General features: G+C 36.7%; 1 protein-coding gene across 1 annotated transcript; it reads right to left on the reverse strand.

The window, feature by feature from the left end:
* Positions 1-4,657: 4,657 nt before the first annotated feature.
* LOC139135790 (inactive selenide, water dikinase-like protein) lies at positions 4,658-15,565 on the reverse strand. Its single transcript, XM_070703491.1, has 7 exons — positions 15,164-15,565; positions 13,409-13,512; positions 11,697-11,846; positions 10,880-10,992; positions 8,675-8,865; positions 5,724-5,936; positions 4,658-5,370 (listed from the first exon to the last, which is right to left on the reverse strand). Exons 1-7 carry the CDS (start codon positions 15,360-15,362, stop codon positions 5,195-5,197), a joined length of 1,146 nt encoding a protein of 381 aa, XP_070559592.1. The 5' UTR covers positions 15,363-15,565; the 3' UTR covers positions 4,658-5,194.
* Positions 15,566-17,844: the final 2,279 nt, after the last annotated feature.

Below are 17,844 nucleotides of genomic sequence, written 5' to 3' on the forward strand. Positions count from 1 at the left end.
TTGTTCACCTTTTCTTCACTGTCAATTGATAAATCAGTCCCTTTCTTGAATGTGTTTTTGATTCTAAGAAGAGACAGTATGTGATATGATAATCCATGGCATTATTCGGGCAACCGTTTTTTCACACTGAAATCAAAAACTGACAGTCAAAATGTGGCAAATTTCATTATTTTATAGGTTGAAATGATCATTTACTCTAAAATCAGACTAAATATCAAACTTGATTGTGCTTTCTTGGTGCTGCATTTCTGAATCAAGAATAATACATTCAACATGGTATATTTATCGGCCAACCTTATTCCCAACCAATAAATAAAAGTAGAAATTATGAAGTATGTAAAATACTACATACAAATAAGGTGTTGGTTTCCCTTAGTACGCAGAACTACTGTAGTGAGAACAAGTCAACGCTAGTTGTGCTATGTTAACAGCAAATTGAAATTAGAAATTGGTACCACATGATTCCAACTTTTTCATACATTACTAAAGATGGATTTAGGGAGATGTATTTTACATAGGCTTGTGGAATTCTGGCAATAACAGTAAAGTTGAACAAAATGTATACACAACAATGAATCAGTGTACTTTCAATAGATAGAATACAAGTACAACATTAGCAGTTGACAATGTTTGTATAACTGTCATGGATTTCCGTATGAATATAACTGCAGCACTTGTTTATACAACAGTTACTGTGGCAGTTTACAAATTTTCTATAAACAGAACTACAGTTTTTGAAACAAACAAGAATAAAATGGTATGTACACTTCTGGTTATGACACATGCCTACAATTAATTGTTTGATTCTGACAAATTATTTTGAATGTCAAGTTCATGAATTTCAACTCCCTCTGTGGGGGTAGTGAACTTGACACTAAAAGTGACCCTTTGAATCAAGTGATTAATTTTAGGCAACTGTCATGTCTAGAAACAATCAACCAGCATAGACTTTTGTGTTGTCAAAATAAAACCATGTTCTATTTCTGTGATGTCATACACATTTCATTCAAAATTATTGCCATATAAATATTACCAAAAATATGACCCACCTAAGACTGTCTTGTTCAAAATTTGACACTCACCATAATACCCCTTATTTCTGCCCCATTAAAATGGAAGCTTCTCAAGTTGAAATCACAAGTGGCCAATTTCTGATTTCTATTTCAATTTGCTATTTCCCTTGCACAGCTAGAGCAGCTATTTGTACGCAGGAAAACCAACACCAATATAGGGTAAAATCATGGAGATACCAGATAGCATTTTACCCAATTCAACGAGTTATTCTTAATTCAGAAATATAGCACTAAGAGAGCACTTTCAAGATTTGAAATTTGGTCTAATTGAGTTGCGTAGGATGAAATCGTTAAAAAATGGAAAACATGTGCATTATAAGTCGCACCCCTTTTTCAGCACATCTGTCACACTACCGACCACCATTAGGGTTGGCTCTGTTCATCAAAATTTGAGTAAGACTATAATCACCCCCTCTTGTACTGCCAGTGTACACATACTAAATGGCCCTTTTCAGGGCCACCACATCCTCCCGAAGAAAACTACTGTAATCAAACTCATCTTTTGATTATCTTTTTAAAGTTAATATTTTAATAAAGCCAAACCCCCAAAAAAATAAAATGAGAATTTCCATGTTATCAGTGTCATGCCCACTTTAAAAAACATAAAAAGTACATATTATAAGTCGCACCCCATCTCTGCAGAAATAATTTGAGTTCAAAATTTGGATCATCATAAAAAAATACAAATCTCACATAATGACCAATGAGAGGACGAGTGATTTCAGAGGAAATTATTGACCAAAAATGGGAAAAATTGCACCAAAAATTACAAATATGAAAATTTCACCGCAATTTAAAGACACTCAACTAATATTTCCTTTAGGTACATGAATACCAAGTTTCAAAGCAATTAGAATAGTTAGTTCAGAGAAAATGATTTTTTGACCAAAAATGCAAAAAATTGCCCCAAAAATACAAATATATGAAAATTTCAGCACAATTTCAACAAATCTAACAGTAGACAACTCTAGGATCAAGAGTATCAAGTTACAAAGCAATCCAACAAGAACTTTTGGAGAAGATGATATTTTGACCAAAAATTGGAAAAATTGCCCCAAAAGTACAACTATAAAAATTTTACCATGATTTGAACAAATATAACTAAAGTCACCGTAAAGGAACCAGCATACCAAGTTTCAACCAAATCTGGCCTGTGGTTACAGAGTTTTAGCAATTTGCTGGATTTTCCCTTTTTAATGTCATTTGCATATTTTTGAGACTGACATGTTAATTTGAACAAATTCACATCTCCGTCCCTGCGTGCACCTGTACATCAAATACTAAGATGGTAGGTGCTGCGGGTTTGGAGTTTTTGATGTGGACGGACATCTGCACATACTAAGACATAAAGGCGCTACCGACCAACCATATACCGGTAAGCTCTCTTTGGTATATATACATACACAAAATGTGAGCTGAAGATGGAATGCTGGTTTGTAAATGGTATATTGTGATAAACAGACTATCCTGTGGCAGTGAAATTTAGTGTATGCCAACGTAAGCAAATTTTTCAATAAATTTGCAAGTTCCAGCATATTCAATGAGAAACAAAGGCTTACAAAATTGTTGCACATTGTCTATTGATTGGTAAACTGTTTCTTGCCATCCCCATGACTGATATCACTGATTCAATGGTTGGTATTTCATATCAGGAGGCATGTTCCTGTAAGGTAGCAGCTCGTGTTCATCGTCACTTACTTTCAATCCCACATTTTCACATGAAAGATGAGGTTGCATATCCAATATGTGCTACTTTTTGTTTAGCTCTATCATTGAAGAGCTTTAAAATTTTTACAAAATTGTGCAAATATGTTAGTTTTACTCAAAAATTCATGTTGTTTTAGTTTTTCATACAAAAAAGTTTCAGTTCAAATAGCCAATCAACCCAGATGATTTGTTTACAGTAGTCAACAGCAGGGTATACTGGTTAAAAAACTTGCCGTAGAATTTTGAAATTTGTGAAATTTGTTTTCACACAATGATCTTTCAGTGTGTCAGCTTGACAATTTTAGCATAAATTATCAGCTTTTGTCCAGATTTGTCAAGATATCTTCATTTCTTGGCACTTTACAGGCAATGTGAGACAGTCTTTCAGATATATTCATTCACTGTCTGCAGGTGAAGGATTGGGTAAATTTTTCTTGTTGCTGCCGCTATTGAAACAACATAGCCGTCCTACTTGCGCATTATTTCTGTGAAATTTATTCAACCAGAACTAAGATGAAATATTTAGTGTCAGTTTTGTGAATTTAGAACATATTTGGAATTGCAGATTGTGTAAAAAGCAAAATAATTTTAAATCGAAACTGCTATTGCTTGGCATAAGCATGGGATGTATTTACATAATAAAAGGGAAAGTGTATTTCATGGTCTTATCTTGTTAAACACAAGCATAAACTGTACACTGTTGTCTAAGGGTTGCAAACTGGTAATTAGAGTTCAAGGTCAGTATGAAGAATATCATAACTTGTGTACAGTAAAAGAGTCCATCAAATAATTTGTACTCCTATAAACCCGAAAAGCACAAACTTGCTTGCTGTTGTTGCATCGGGTGTATGCTTGTGAGCATGATGTTCAATTTCCCGTCTCACAATTGACAATTTATTCTGGTACCTCGTGGTGAAGACAATAACATAGATCATCGTATTGGATGGACGATGGTGTGTTTAAACCATAAAGAGTTGTGTGGCAACATGCGCAGACTTCTAGAACACTGTTCACTTTTTGGCATTACAAACTCAATGTATATGTAGTCAACAGCTTAACTTTCTTTAAAATGATATTTTCGGGACATTTTATACTGCTACAACTTTACTGGACGTCATTTACCGGTATTCACACGAGCTGTTTTAGTATGGACATGTTTTAGACTGTGAAGTACATAGTTTGTGTGATTCAAAAGGTAAATTCTCCACACTACCAGATTTCCCATCATACCATCCTACATAGTCACTGACAAGGATGCACCTGGCCTTGCTCTGTATAACTGTGAGTTGTAAACAAATAAACTCATGCCATGTTTGTGTTGATCAAGAACAGATAGTTTCCTTTCAGTGTCACGTTGAATGAACAACAACCTTCCTGTACTACAAATATATTTCCCATAGTTTTTATTTGTTCAGTGATTCCATATTTCCATGGCCCTGGTAATTTCACCCAACCATATGTTGCTGACTTTCATGCAAACAAGACATGATTTGCTAGTTTCCCATCCTAAGATGATGGAATTTTGTTCTCCTCCGCAGTGGCTTTCTTTTTCATTACGGTCAGTTCATCTTTTACATGCCAATATTACTGAAGTTTATTTTCACATCAAACCCCTGCAGTATCTCGTCACTGTCTGCATTTGCCAGACAGTGACAAGATGTAGGTTTACTATTCTTATAGATCAGTAAGTGGTAAAAATACTATCACCGGCACTGCTTACAGTGCTAAAAAGGTGTAATTTTAGAGGCAGTGAGAGAGCAATTGACAAATACATCCTATTGATGGAAAAGTGCACAACAACAATAGACCATACTATTTGTGTATTTTTGAAATTGTGTGAATATGAATTTAAAAAAGCAGCATGTAAAAACACAGAGTGATGAAAATATCCTTTAAAATCTTTATTTTTCTTTTCAATCTACAATATTCTTTGAAGAGGTACTTGGTAAAGCAATGGAAGTCTATTGAGATAACACACTTTCAGTTTGTAGACACTTCAAAAATCCACCATCCCTGGTCACCTATAGGTGCTTTGTCTGAGATAGTTTCACAAACAGTATCAACAAACGAGTAATGCATCTCAATTCCATGACAGGCTGGGACAGTGTACTCAATTTTAAGAAAGCTGCTCAATTCTTTCAGAAATTAAGTCACATTTCTTGTCCTGTCAATGTTGAAGGCTGCCAATGCTCTACAAAATACTTTCCTACCTCTACATGACAGAATCTATGTCAGTTTTCATAATTGGCAGTTGTGACACAAAGCTTAATTGGAAATGTACTCATCAGAAATCATCATTAGTATCAATGCTCTTTCGTAAAATTTCTGGCAATTCTGGTTTTTTTTTCAGCAACCACACCTTTGCTTAAACTTTGAATGTTGAGATGATAAAAGTTGGAAAGAGTTCTACACTTTTAGCCATTTGTCATCTTTGTTGTTACTTCAATGCATCTGGGTTTGTCGATGATGCGAGCTGTACGTGTTCCTTTCTCCACAATTCCAATGATCCATGCTGCGTGGCCATCTTTTTTCTCAATATCTTTACAGAAAGCAGCGGCTTGCTCTCTTGGCAGACAGATCAACAGACCACCTAGCAAAGGAGAAAGCATAAATCATATGTCAACCAGAACAAACATTCCTGTGTTGTGGAAAGTGAACATATGAACCACTAAAACAACTGTCAACTTTTGTTACTGTCCAGTGAATGATATTCACTGACCTTGTGCTTAATGCTAGTGTTTCCATCAAAAGACAGTTGTCAATAACTGGTAAAATTGATCAGTGCCAATTCACTCAGCATGAGAACAGGCGGCTTGGTGAGCTTTGTGTTAATTTTATTTTTCCTTCTGAATATTCATCATATTGTTACAGTCACTGGATGTGTTCATTATTGTGATTTAGGTTATGAACAGCACAAATCAAGCTTGACCATTACTATCATACCTGATGTCTCTGCTGACATTCCCTGCAGGAGACTAAACATGTTACCACATGCTTTTCCAACAGCTGACATCTTGGCGATGATCGGCAAATTGTGGATGACAAAGGACACCTCATTTTTCTGATTACGTGCCAAGTTCTTGGCATGACCAAGGATGCCAAAGCCTGTGATATCAGTAGCACAGTGGGCATTGTACTTGTGCATCAGATGGGCAGCTAAAAGATGAATAAAAGATTTGGTTTTGTTAAACAGGTACCAAGACCTTTTTAAACAATCTCCCGTTCACTGCCATTCTTAAAATGCCCATAAATTGAAGATCAATCAATCAATCAATCAAATTTATGATGCTCCAGTATCCAATAAAATTGTTAAATGGCACTGTACATAAAAAAAGGCATTGCAGTGCTTTAGGTTAAAATTTACACTCTACCACAGTTCATATGTTTGCAATAATAAGCTGTACTTGGCTATGGACTTATAATCTTATATCAATAGTTGTCACCACAGTAAGAGGTAAAAGGTTGTCTCAAAATCATTCAAAGATATTTGACACTTCAACATCCCCCCCCCCCCCACAACAAACACACACACACTCATCTATAACATAATGCAGAGATTTTCATCAAAACAGCTGCTTAGAATCAATTCTACAGTTATTGCTGAAACATACTGCATTTGTCTGAGTATAATCCCTAGTTCAGCAACACAAAAACTACAATTATACCACGGTAGGGCTGGGAAATTATCACAGAGTTTTGCTGTCTTTTGGCCATGGTTGTCTCTCAATACTAATGTGGATCTGGCATCACGGATTATGATATCATGAGAATACTCAATCAAATCTTGTCAGTAATCTTTTTTCATTTAAAATTTCTTTTGATATAAATAGATCTTAAAAATGATTGAAAGTTTGTGGGGTATTCCATAATCTTGCATAAATTAGCATTAATCAAGCACATGTGGCTCAAAACAGTGCATTGCTGGAGTGTAAACCCCTACCCCAGTATACAGTCTGTAATCAGTTTTTGTGTTGCTGAATTAGGGGTTATACTCAGACAAATACAGAATATTTCAGCAACAACTGTAGAGTAAATTCTTGGCAGCTGTTTGAATTATAAACATAGGGCCAAAGTCCCTGAAGCTACTATAGACATGGATACAAAATTAAGTATTTCCTGACTGTATGAAATTATCTCACTAAGGTCATCCTACGGACAAGTAAACTAAATATTAAAGCTGTCTGACCAGCGGTTTTGAAAGAACAAGCAACTCAACAGTTGACAGAGCTCTGTTGAGTTATGTAGAGAATAACCTTTTGTGACACATGTATTGATGAAGAAGGTGGATATCTTTGATTAACATTGTGAGTTCTGTTTAATAAGTTGAGACTGTACATACTCAGAGAAAGCACACTGAAGAGACAAAGGTTTGAAACTTAAGAAGTTCAAGGTCATCAAAAGCATTATAAGGAATCATGTTACACTTTCATTGCACTGTTTACACAGATTGCATAATTGCTATAAATAGCACATGAGGAATCTTTATACAGCCCAGCTTTACCATAAAAACCCTATCACTTTGACCACTCTATTTTTTTCCTCAAAAAGTAATTTTATTTTATCCTTACCAAGTCAACCATAAATGGAAATTAGAACTTTCTCTATCTCTATCTCTATCTCTATTGACTATTTTGAGCAATTTCTTTTAGATAACATACAGGGCACAATAAATGACGGTTCAGAATATGTCAAAGTTGGGATTCAGGAAAGTTGCCTTTACATGTTTTAATCCTCCAAGATGGTAAGCATTTCACTATGAACTGTCAAAAAAAGTTGAACTTTCTGATAATTCTACACTAAAATTATTTTGGCTTTGATGATTTCCTAATTAATTCAATTATTTAAAATCATATTAATTATTTTTTTCTGGGTGAATTGATAGGGTTTATACAGTACAAGAATTACATACAATGTAAGTCAAATTTTGACCAAAAATGACAAAAAAATTCCTTAAAAATACAGATTTGTATATTTCATCACAATTTGAACAAGTCTAAGTTGGGTTACCCCTAGGGACCTGTATACCAAATACAAAGCTGTCTGACCAGCGATTATGAAGAAGAAGATTTTTTACCAAAAACACCTTTTTTGGCATTAATTTGCCTATTTTCAACAATATCACAAATTAAAAAAAATAGTTTCTCAAAATCATATTTTTCATCTACACAACAAATATCAAATCAGTAATTACTGCAGTTCTCAAGATATTTGAGTGGACGGACGCCTCACAAACGGACATACAAACATACATACATACATACATACAGACTGACGACGGACGCCGGACGGATACCCATCCCAATAGCTTCTATAGACTATAGTCTATAGTATAAAAAGTAAACTTGGAACAAAGATGTCATGTATGCTGCTGATTGGGATTGATTAACAACATAATGTGAAAATGCATTGGCAGTACGTAAAGGCAACTGAACTTGCCAAGATCAAACGGTCAGCATCTTGTGAAAACAACAACCGTAGCAGTGAAATTTGTAATAGTCAGCAAAAAAACTATTTACATATGAAAAAAATAACTTTCAAACAAATAAAATTGCATGTTCAGAGGATGAAAAACAATATTATGGCAATCAATGGAAATGAAAAATGACAGGTGTGATGTCTTACGACATGTAGGAATGTTCTATTAGGTAACAGAGAACCACTGAGGGCTATCAGAATCATAAGGCACTGGAAACATGCCTTTTCCTTCCATTACCATTATGGGAAGTGTAATGTGACATTATTTACCACTGTTACCATTTTCTTTTCTAACCATTCCATGTTTGAGCTAAACTGGGGTAGGAGCTTACGGAATGTACAGCATTTTCCAAAGTTCTTCACAAGTAGTAGAGGGACTTCTGAACAAGCAGGGGGTTATACCAAGACAAGTACGGTACCTGTTCTATTGAGTCTTGCCATGTTATACATTGCCTCCTGGTATGCCCTTTCAACGTCTTCAGCTGTAACAACCAATCTAATGCGGTTCCATTTGTCAGGTATTTCCAACCACTGATGTGCATTCACTGCTACCTGCGTACCCAGGGGTTTTGTTAACACCAACACATCACCAAACACAGCACCATCAGGACTTAAAGAAAACAGTACATTTCACATATGAATATCACATACTGAATAAGCATAGAAACTTTTGCCCTTTTTAACAGCGCCCTCATGTTGTGAAACAACTGCATGTGTAATCTTAAAGCGCAGTGGTCGTCGCGCTGCGCATCCTCCTGAGGGGTCCCCCTCTGTTGTAAACAAATCCAAGAACGCCGCACATGTTACGGTTGATTGTAATGTTTGCGATATTGCCGCTTGTTAAAATGGCGGCTGATCTGTCACAAGCATACCAACTAACCAAATGTAACACGCAAAAAAAGGTCAATTAATCTAAGTTAAACATCTGCTGAGTATTGAACAATAATTGCACGCTGGATTGAGATCACATTTGCTCATGATTTTCTTGAATCAGTTGAATGGGGCTCGGCTACTGTTATCGCTCGAGCCATAGAGCTAGACGTACGCATGTACGCATGTATACGCCAACAGACTATCAACGACCGGGCTCTAGTTTTCGACATCGCTAGCAAGGACGAGAGCTTTCATTTCAAGAGGCCCGACAGGAGTACAACAAGTTGTACAAAGACAACAACTCAAACTACAGAAATCTACAGCTCGCAGAGCAATGCCCGCTGCAGCAAGAAGCATCTCTGCATCTGTTCCGTTCCGTGGTCTGTATGAACGTCCGTGTCAAACCGGGTATATGGCGCGCTACACTCGGCTGTGGAGAATCCAACTCAACTACAACAAAGTTTACCCCGTTTTGGGGTGCAAACGAGAATTCTGAGTACAGGTATCAAGTCAAGCGAAGGACCTTTCATAGGTCTTCTTGTTATGTGGGGGTTATCTCACTTGAAAGAGGATTCAGACCTACCCGGCAATCAGGAGGTACAACAACGAAGTTTGCCCAGCACCGGTAGGCCTACACCAGCTAGCGGTTGGATCACTGCAATGACCGTGCACAGGCCAGGGGCACAGATCTCTCGATACGTCTATGCACGGTGTAGCCGTGCAATTTTCCTGCCAAATGCCGCGAAAACCCGCTCGTTTTGTCTATTGTTTCCTGACATTTACTATTTCTTACCACGTAATACTAGGAGAAGTAAGACATGGTGATCAACAGTTGGTTGTGGGCCAAGTCGTCGCGGGCCGGCCGGTACGTTGTGGGACCGGATTCTCTATATCCGTGTACGTCAACGCGGTGACCGTCTCCCAACACATCTCCCGTGTCCTGCTCAGGCTAGCCGATCACGGTCTTGAGTGTAATTTTTGTGTTAGGCATTGTGCTTGTTGCTGGTCTACATATATAGGCAATGTTGATCATTTTAGTTATGTATTTTCACTGTACTGTACATAGCATTGTGTATAACCAGCGTGATCGCGCGCGATCAAAGCTTTTTGTTCACTGTGTCTGCGTACAGTGAACTCAGCGACATAATGTGCTGAGTGTAGTGTCCCAATGCACAGTTACGAGTGGAGTGATACATACCGGCCGCCGCGTACTATGCATATAACTTCTTATATGCATAGTACGCGGCGGCCGGTACGTATCACTCCACTCGTAACTGTGTCCCAATGTTCGTAGCTCTACACGAGTTTATACCACTGAAGTTCGTTTCCGATCTTAATATTTTACTATTGCATGATGTTGAGTCTTACAAAGGCCTTAACAAAGTGGGGGACTGCTCCCATCTCACTCTATTGAAGTTGAGAAGACTTATGTTTACAAAAATTTATGTTTATCAACAAAAAACCCACGCAAGCGCGGCGCGACGACCACTGCGCTTTAACAATTCTCTCTCATACATGCTATCAGCTTGACAGGTTTACCATCAGATAAAGCTGGTGAACAAACTTTGGCTATTCAGTAACAGTTGACTTTGTCAAGCTTTGATCTTCCAATTTTAGTTATGATCAAACACAACTATCAGCTGTGACAGTGTTTATGATGCAAAGCAACAATCAACTGTTCACCATGATTACATGACTAAAGCTGAAATATTCTGTGATGATTATGTATGAATAAAGGCAGGCATACTCACGAGATGAATTCATTGGGTTGGCACACTGTTGTTGCAACACCACCTAGCATGCACCATGGGCTGATCACAGTTTGTCCTCCAGTTACACTACTACCACCTTCTTCAGCTGCATCCTGAACACAGTGAAGACAGTACCAGGCATTAACAAATGTAGATTGATCAACTGCCATCAATCAAAGGTTTTTTTTGCACCACCACCAACTCTATTTTCTACTCTTTGTAATCAATCATTTGTTCAGTATCAGATGAGCACTGAGGTTTAACTCAACCGAGTGGTTACAGACTAGTCTCCAAGTCTTCTTCAGCCTCACTTTGAAGACACTAAAATACTTAAAGCATTTTAGTTTGATGATTTATACTGTAACAGTAATTGTTCCATGAACAACTCAAATGCACAGCTTATTCTCGTTGAAAATGAACAAAAAACAATTTTTAAAATAGAATAGAAATCCAGTTGAAAGCAGGTATGTATAAAGTGTTAATTTATCATACAATTATGTCAATGTAGATGTAATATGTCATGCAACTTTAAAATACTACAAGTCAAGAGGAGAAGCCTCAGGAAGATTGAGCTATTCCAACAAACCCTTTAAAGGTATACAGTCACCTGTAATCTACATATGCCCATATATGGTGAAAGGCGCGTTCCTTGGTATTCAAAATGCCCATGTGAGGGCGCTGTTTTTAAAAAGCGGCCACCCACTTAAAATCTGTGATTGGTTAGATTTTCTCTTTCCATGGTAACTGTGGCAAAATTGGAACAGGTGACAGTATAAACCCTTTAATATCCATAATTATCAGAGTGAAGATGTCTTACCTTAAAGCCTCTCATCATTAAGGGTACAACAACATCCCGCTCTTTTTCTGAAAACTTCTGGGGTATACCAAGCAACATCAGCATGTTGTCACATTCAGTGACACCCATTGCATACAGGTCACTCAAAACATTAGCTGCTGCAATCCTACCCTGTGGCATAAACAGGAGACAATTGTTCGGTTACTCCAGCAATACCACTCTATGGTATTTGGAAAATCATAAAATCAAATATCAGCACACTTATTGATATTTATGCTTGCATTATTTCAGCTATTGGAATGTCTTTGATATGTATTGTCTCAATATTTCCAGTCTCTCATTTTTTTTAGATTTTCATATATCTGTCTGTATCTTTGAAGTCTTTTGCAGTTTGACTTTTTTCACATATTTATCTTATCTCACAAAAATCATCTGTTGTCCCGCTTTTTTTGGTCAGCGGGACAAAATGTCTCACAATATTATATATATATATATATATATATATATATATATATATATATATATATATATATATATATATATATATATATATATATATATATATATATATATATATATATTATATAAACAGATTATCTTCAAGTACAAAGTAATGAAATCTATTACTTAAGTTTCATGCATCTTGCAATCCTCACATATATATATATATATATATATATATATATATATATATATATATATATATATATATATATATATATATATATATATATAATATATATACATATGTGTGTGAGTCTGTGTGTCTGTGTAATTACAACAAAGGAACAAAAAAGCTAAACACAAAGGCAATTGTATGAAACAACAGTGACCTGTGTCAGAGTCACACGCAAAAAAATTGATAAATATGTAGGCCATCTGATAACATAAGTGATAAATTACAGGACAATCTCTAGTTAATGCAAAATATTTTTAGTTTGCTCAGATAAATTCTGTAAATGTGTCCTATTATGTTCAAGATTTCCAGAAATTTCTATGTTCTGCTTATACATATCATAGAGAAACTTAAAGGGTAAAAGTTGCAATCTTTTCAAATTACTTGGTTACTTTTGTCATGATAGCAACTATTCATGTTTTTTTTGCTGACAGTATCAGTAAATGCTTTGATAATTTAAAGGCATGCATTGGCACCAGATTGTCTCATAAGAAAATTTACTCACAAGATTACAATTTCAATGTAAACAAAAGGCTATCACACCTCCATAATCCTCTTACAGACTAGAACAAAGGCGATCCCAGGGATCGCGAGCAGTGCCTATAAGTACATACCAGAAATATATCATCACCATAATTTACATGTTATGTGTCTATGCAAGGTATGAGTACAGCTCTGATGATTGATAGTTCAAGGTGTTTAAGTAAGCAGCATGACATACATGTACTGTATTTCTCTTATGAAATTAAAATAATTGATAAAGACTCCCCAGGGCAGTTTACCAATTCACTTTTTAGGTTTCTGAAATCTTTCAGTCTATTGAGAATATCTTGCATTTTTCTAAGTTGGCTCTACACCATTATTTAAAAATATTTCAGGGTCAAAGAGAATGCTCTTGTACCAGTGGCATACACAACAAGTTTGGATAAGTTTGGTTGAAATACAAGTGAGCACTGTTGCATGCAGGAAAGAATGATCTGGATCAGACTCAATCTGTAATAAGGTCATGCCTAGTTGGAGGCCAATTAGCTTACACAAACTGCAACAGGGAACCTACCATCATATACGGATCATCAACCAGCGGGTAAAAGAAGTCTGTTGTCTGCACTAGGGAAAGACCACCATGACGCAATGGAGTAACACTACAGTCCATGCCAATACCTGCAAAGCAATTCATATATTGTAGAATACTTTATTTTCACTTGGAATTCATTTTCACTGGACCCTTTTTCCGTTAAAATAGAATCAAAAGTGACAATTTTAATTTTCTATACTTTGCATGTAGTCAGACAAGACGAAGTGAAAATAAGATCATAGTGAAACATTGAAAATCTGTTTTCAGCTAAAATAAACAGTATAGTGGAATATCATTACTTAAAACACAGGTTTACACGTGAAGGAGTATTTACACACCAAAGAATGGCTTGTTTCTTCAATCAGTAACAGAAAGGACTCATAAAGTAACGCAGAAACAATCAATTCACATCACTAGGGGAGACATTTTGAGAAATAAATTGAGCACCTATATTTTTTTTACGCTCACACACCAATCTTTCGCCAAATCAAACATGGGTCAGTTTCAGTGCTTTATTGCTGTCTACACAAATTGATTCCACTCATCTAGCAGCTTCAGTGTCCCTGATACTGCATACCAAGTTTGGTATCAACAGTTGGAAATCAAGCTTGGTCCTAAAAAGCACTAACTCTTGAGAAAACGGAACCAAAATTGCATTTGGCTTCATTCTTCACACTGAAAGTGTTTATTGTCTAATGTAAAAGTAAAGTTTCAAAGTAAGATGTCGATGATCCTGTGAACAATACTGAAACACGAAAAAGCAAACACACTGTAACTTTTCGATTCTCTGCCACAATCTATCAGCCCGAAAAATAATGTTGGCTTGCGAGCAATGATGTATTTACAATGATCACAACATTAGTTTTTGTCACTTTTTATCAAACAAACTCAAAAAGCTAGATTTTCTGTAGCTCTCTCTCTCCATGTTGCTTGGTCGGAAGTATCTTGCATAATTAGTGTCGCCACCATCTTGCTCTTTTTTATAGCCTACCCACCCCTTTATGAAGTATCAATAATAATAAATAATAATCAGATAACTGTAAATATTCAAAATTTGTGAATACTGAATGACTTCGAACAGCAAATGTGCATTATGTACTCTGTTTTATCAGGTTTTCCCTTTTCATCCAGTTAGTTTCACTATTTAAATGATTTACCCAAATTCCTGAAATGATTTTTCGTTAGCATAGCATCCGCTGGATTACGAAATATTTCAACATCTTTCTTTGACTGGAATTACCGAAATATCAAATATGTATTGCATTCCCATTGCGTAACCATAACGCAACCTCTTAAATCTGAAAGGCTGTAAAATTCTCTATCACTCAAATGGTGCCATTGTAATGTGCGATGTTCATCTGTCTGTCCAGACGACGCCCTGCATAATTATGCAAATCAAATCCCAGGGATCAGACATTTACGCAGCTGGGTTGCCTTCCTGAGGCTGCCTAGGCGCCATTTTCTTTGTCTCACAACTCCGACTCCTCCATCACGTAAAAACAATCCTTTTCCCTTTGAAAATTCCAGGAATGTAGAAATGTTTAAAAAATTCTCAGAATTTTGAAACTTATATACCAAATTCTGACAAATTTTGTAAATATTAGCCAATTTTCAGGGTCTACCTGCGCCCACTCGCGCCACATGTTTACCGAGGACATCGCCTTCCCGGGTAAGCACAGGACCTCCCAAGACCAACACCATGAAGTCACTTTCCCGGTGGCACACTCTCACACTTACCGAGGCGTAAGGCAGCAGGACTTAGATATTGTTGGTGTTCATCAGGGACCTGTTCGTCCTGTGTAAGTCCCTCTAGGAGTTTGAGCAGTGCCTCCTGAGGAACTTTACACCCTCATCCTTTCAATTCGGCAAACTTCGTCAGTCGAAAATTCTTATCCAGCTCGTGGGCTTCAGGATCAAACGGGCGCCGCTGGGCCATCGTTGTGAACTTTTTGACTTGATCACGATATACCTTGGAAATCTACAAAGATCTGACGGGTGATCGGACGAAACAAATGGCGAAATGCGCCAAATTAAATGCTTTCAAAGTGTGCCACTTCGAAACTCACACTTCTGACGTTCTCTCGGTGGCACGTATTTTACCTCTTATCTCTGTACACATCATCGAACTTCCCACATTGCACTGCGTTACCGTCCTCGTTCAGGTTTTTGTAAGAGCATTAAAGAAAAGTCCCCGTTTGTAACAATATTAACCAAACGTGTGGAAATATTTCTTAATATTTCTATTTTAAAAGACAATTTTATTTATAACTTGCCTAATTACTGATTTAAGACTGTGAAATTAGCTCTACATTACAGTAACTGAGTGGCGATATTTTTATGGAACTTATGGGGTCATTTGTCTACATTTGCGGCCTAAGGGAGCTTTACCTCGTTCTCCAGAAACCTCGCTCAATTAAGTATCCGATTGGTTGACTAAGTTTACAACTGCAAGTAAATAAAAACTCGCGATGAGAATAAGGGAATTTAATTACTTCTTCTGTTCAGTTTTACATAAAGGGGCAAATAATTGTACAACTTTGAGTGGGTTTACAAGGACTAAACCGAACAAAGAAATTCAAGAGAAGCAAATATATGTACATTATGAAATTTGGAAGAACTATTGAAGTATTCCGTCCACGAAGGTAGTAATAGACTATTTGCTATATATGTATTGTACTATCATGATGGGCCACCGGCGTCAATTTTCGAAGATATTGAAAGTAACTCTCTCACTGATCTCATTAACAACTTTAAAATACAAACTTTGGGGACAAGAACAAGAAAATTCAAAGTAAATATGTTAACCCAAATTTATTACTCATGATAATTTTAGGTTTGAATAGCCTTAATACAATGAATTTAACAACTATTACGTGTATCAGTATAGGTGTTGAACGATAGAGAGTGATAACCCACACGTATTGGACCGGAATACTTCGTCTTAGGTTTGCTGCAAAGATTTAAGCGAGAAAACAAAGTAAAACAAATTACAACATACTTCGCTATGAGGGCGCACTCTGAGTTTCTTAAATTTTTTTCTGAGCTCACACTACTCACGCATAGCTGACGGCGACGCATACTTCAAAAGGTTGCTCGGTCAAAAGATAGAGCCTAGCGAGGAAGGGAAACTTTCATCAGAAGACATTTTTGATATGAAAGTAAATGTATTCTGACGTTTCAAGAAAAACGTCTAATCGTCACGCTGTTCACCAGCTGCTGTGGTAATTCTGTGCAGAGGAGCACACCAGATCCTGATACAGCAACAATATTTTTCACTCTTTCATATATAACCGTCCGTGGAAAAACATAAGAACAGAGGGATGATTTTGTTTTACTTCAAAGGTTAGTTATCCACGTAATGATTAGTAATGAAAGGACAATATACACGCCTAATGGAGGTTATTGATTAGCTAAAAAATTATAAACTTGACAAAATTTTGAAATGAAAATACAGGAGTTGCATCACGTAACAAGCACTAATGTTAATACCAGGGAACGAGGAAAGCCACTTTGAAAGACTTTCTTTCAAGGATATCAGTAACCAATACTCATGTAAAGTTGGCATTACTGATATGGCATTCATCAATACATACATATCAAGCATCACTGTATTGGAGTACGAATAGGTATTTGCCCCTCTGCCATACAAATAACCAATTACTTTGCCTAATTCACACCACAGGCTAAACCCAATCACAGAGCAGGTTACAAGCAACCAAGGAAATTTAACTTTTCAAACATCCATCAATATCTGCATGTTCAGATTAAATTGTTCTGTGACCTTCCCCTGTCAGTTCATAGGCCAAGAGGTGCACTGCGTTGCTGGGATGTGGCTAGTGGTGCTAGCTACCTTCTACCCACCTTTTTTCTGGTGTGGGGTTCCCCTCCTAGGTGACACATTCTTTTTTTCTCCATCTCCTTCTGTTTGTTCTTCTCTCTCTCTCTCTCTCTCTCTCTCTCTCTCCATACCCTTCCCTCTGGCCCCATCTCCGCCCCATTTCTCCATCCCCTGAGTATCCCTTTAAACTGTACATTGCCTAGGCCTCACCTTTCCTTTTGATGGACTGAACTTTGTGAAAACAAAATCAACTTGTAAAAAGGTATCATCTCATGCTATAATCTTGGATGTCAACTTTACAGTGTAAGCACTGCGATACGATGCTGAAGCTGCTATGCTGACAAAAAAAATTCTATAAAAATGTAAGTTTGGCCTATGCCACTAAAAACACATAAGCTGGACTATTGAGCCTGCCTGCATACCATTCTATGAAAGAGAATATACAGGCTACATGACATAAAAATTGGTATGTGTGTGAGTCCTACCCTTCCAAAAATTGCAGTTAAATGCCTCATAAACACACTGTAGATCAGGAGAAGAAAGAACTTGGGCCTTTCAATGGAACTTTCAGCCCTTTACA

The sequence above is a fragment of the Ptychodera flava genome, chromosome 6 (assembly GCF_041260155.1).
Source record: "Ptychodera flava strain L36383 chromosome 6, AS_Pfla_20210202, whole genome shotgun sequence".
NCBI lineage: Eukaryota > Metazoa > Hemichordata > Enteropneusta > Ptychoderidae > Ptychodera > Ptychodera flava.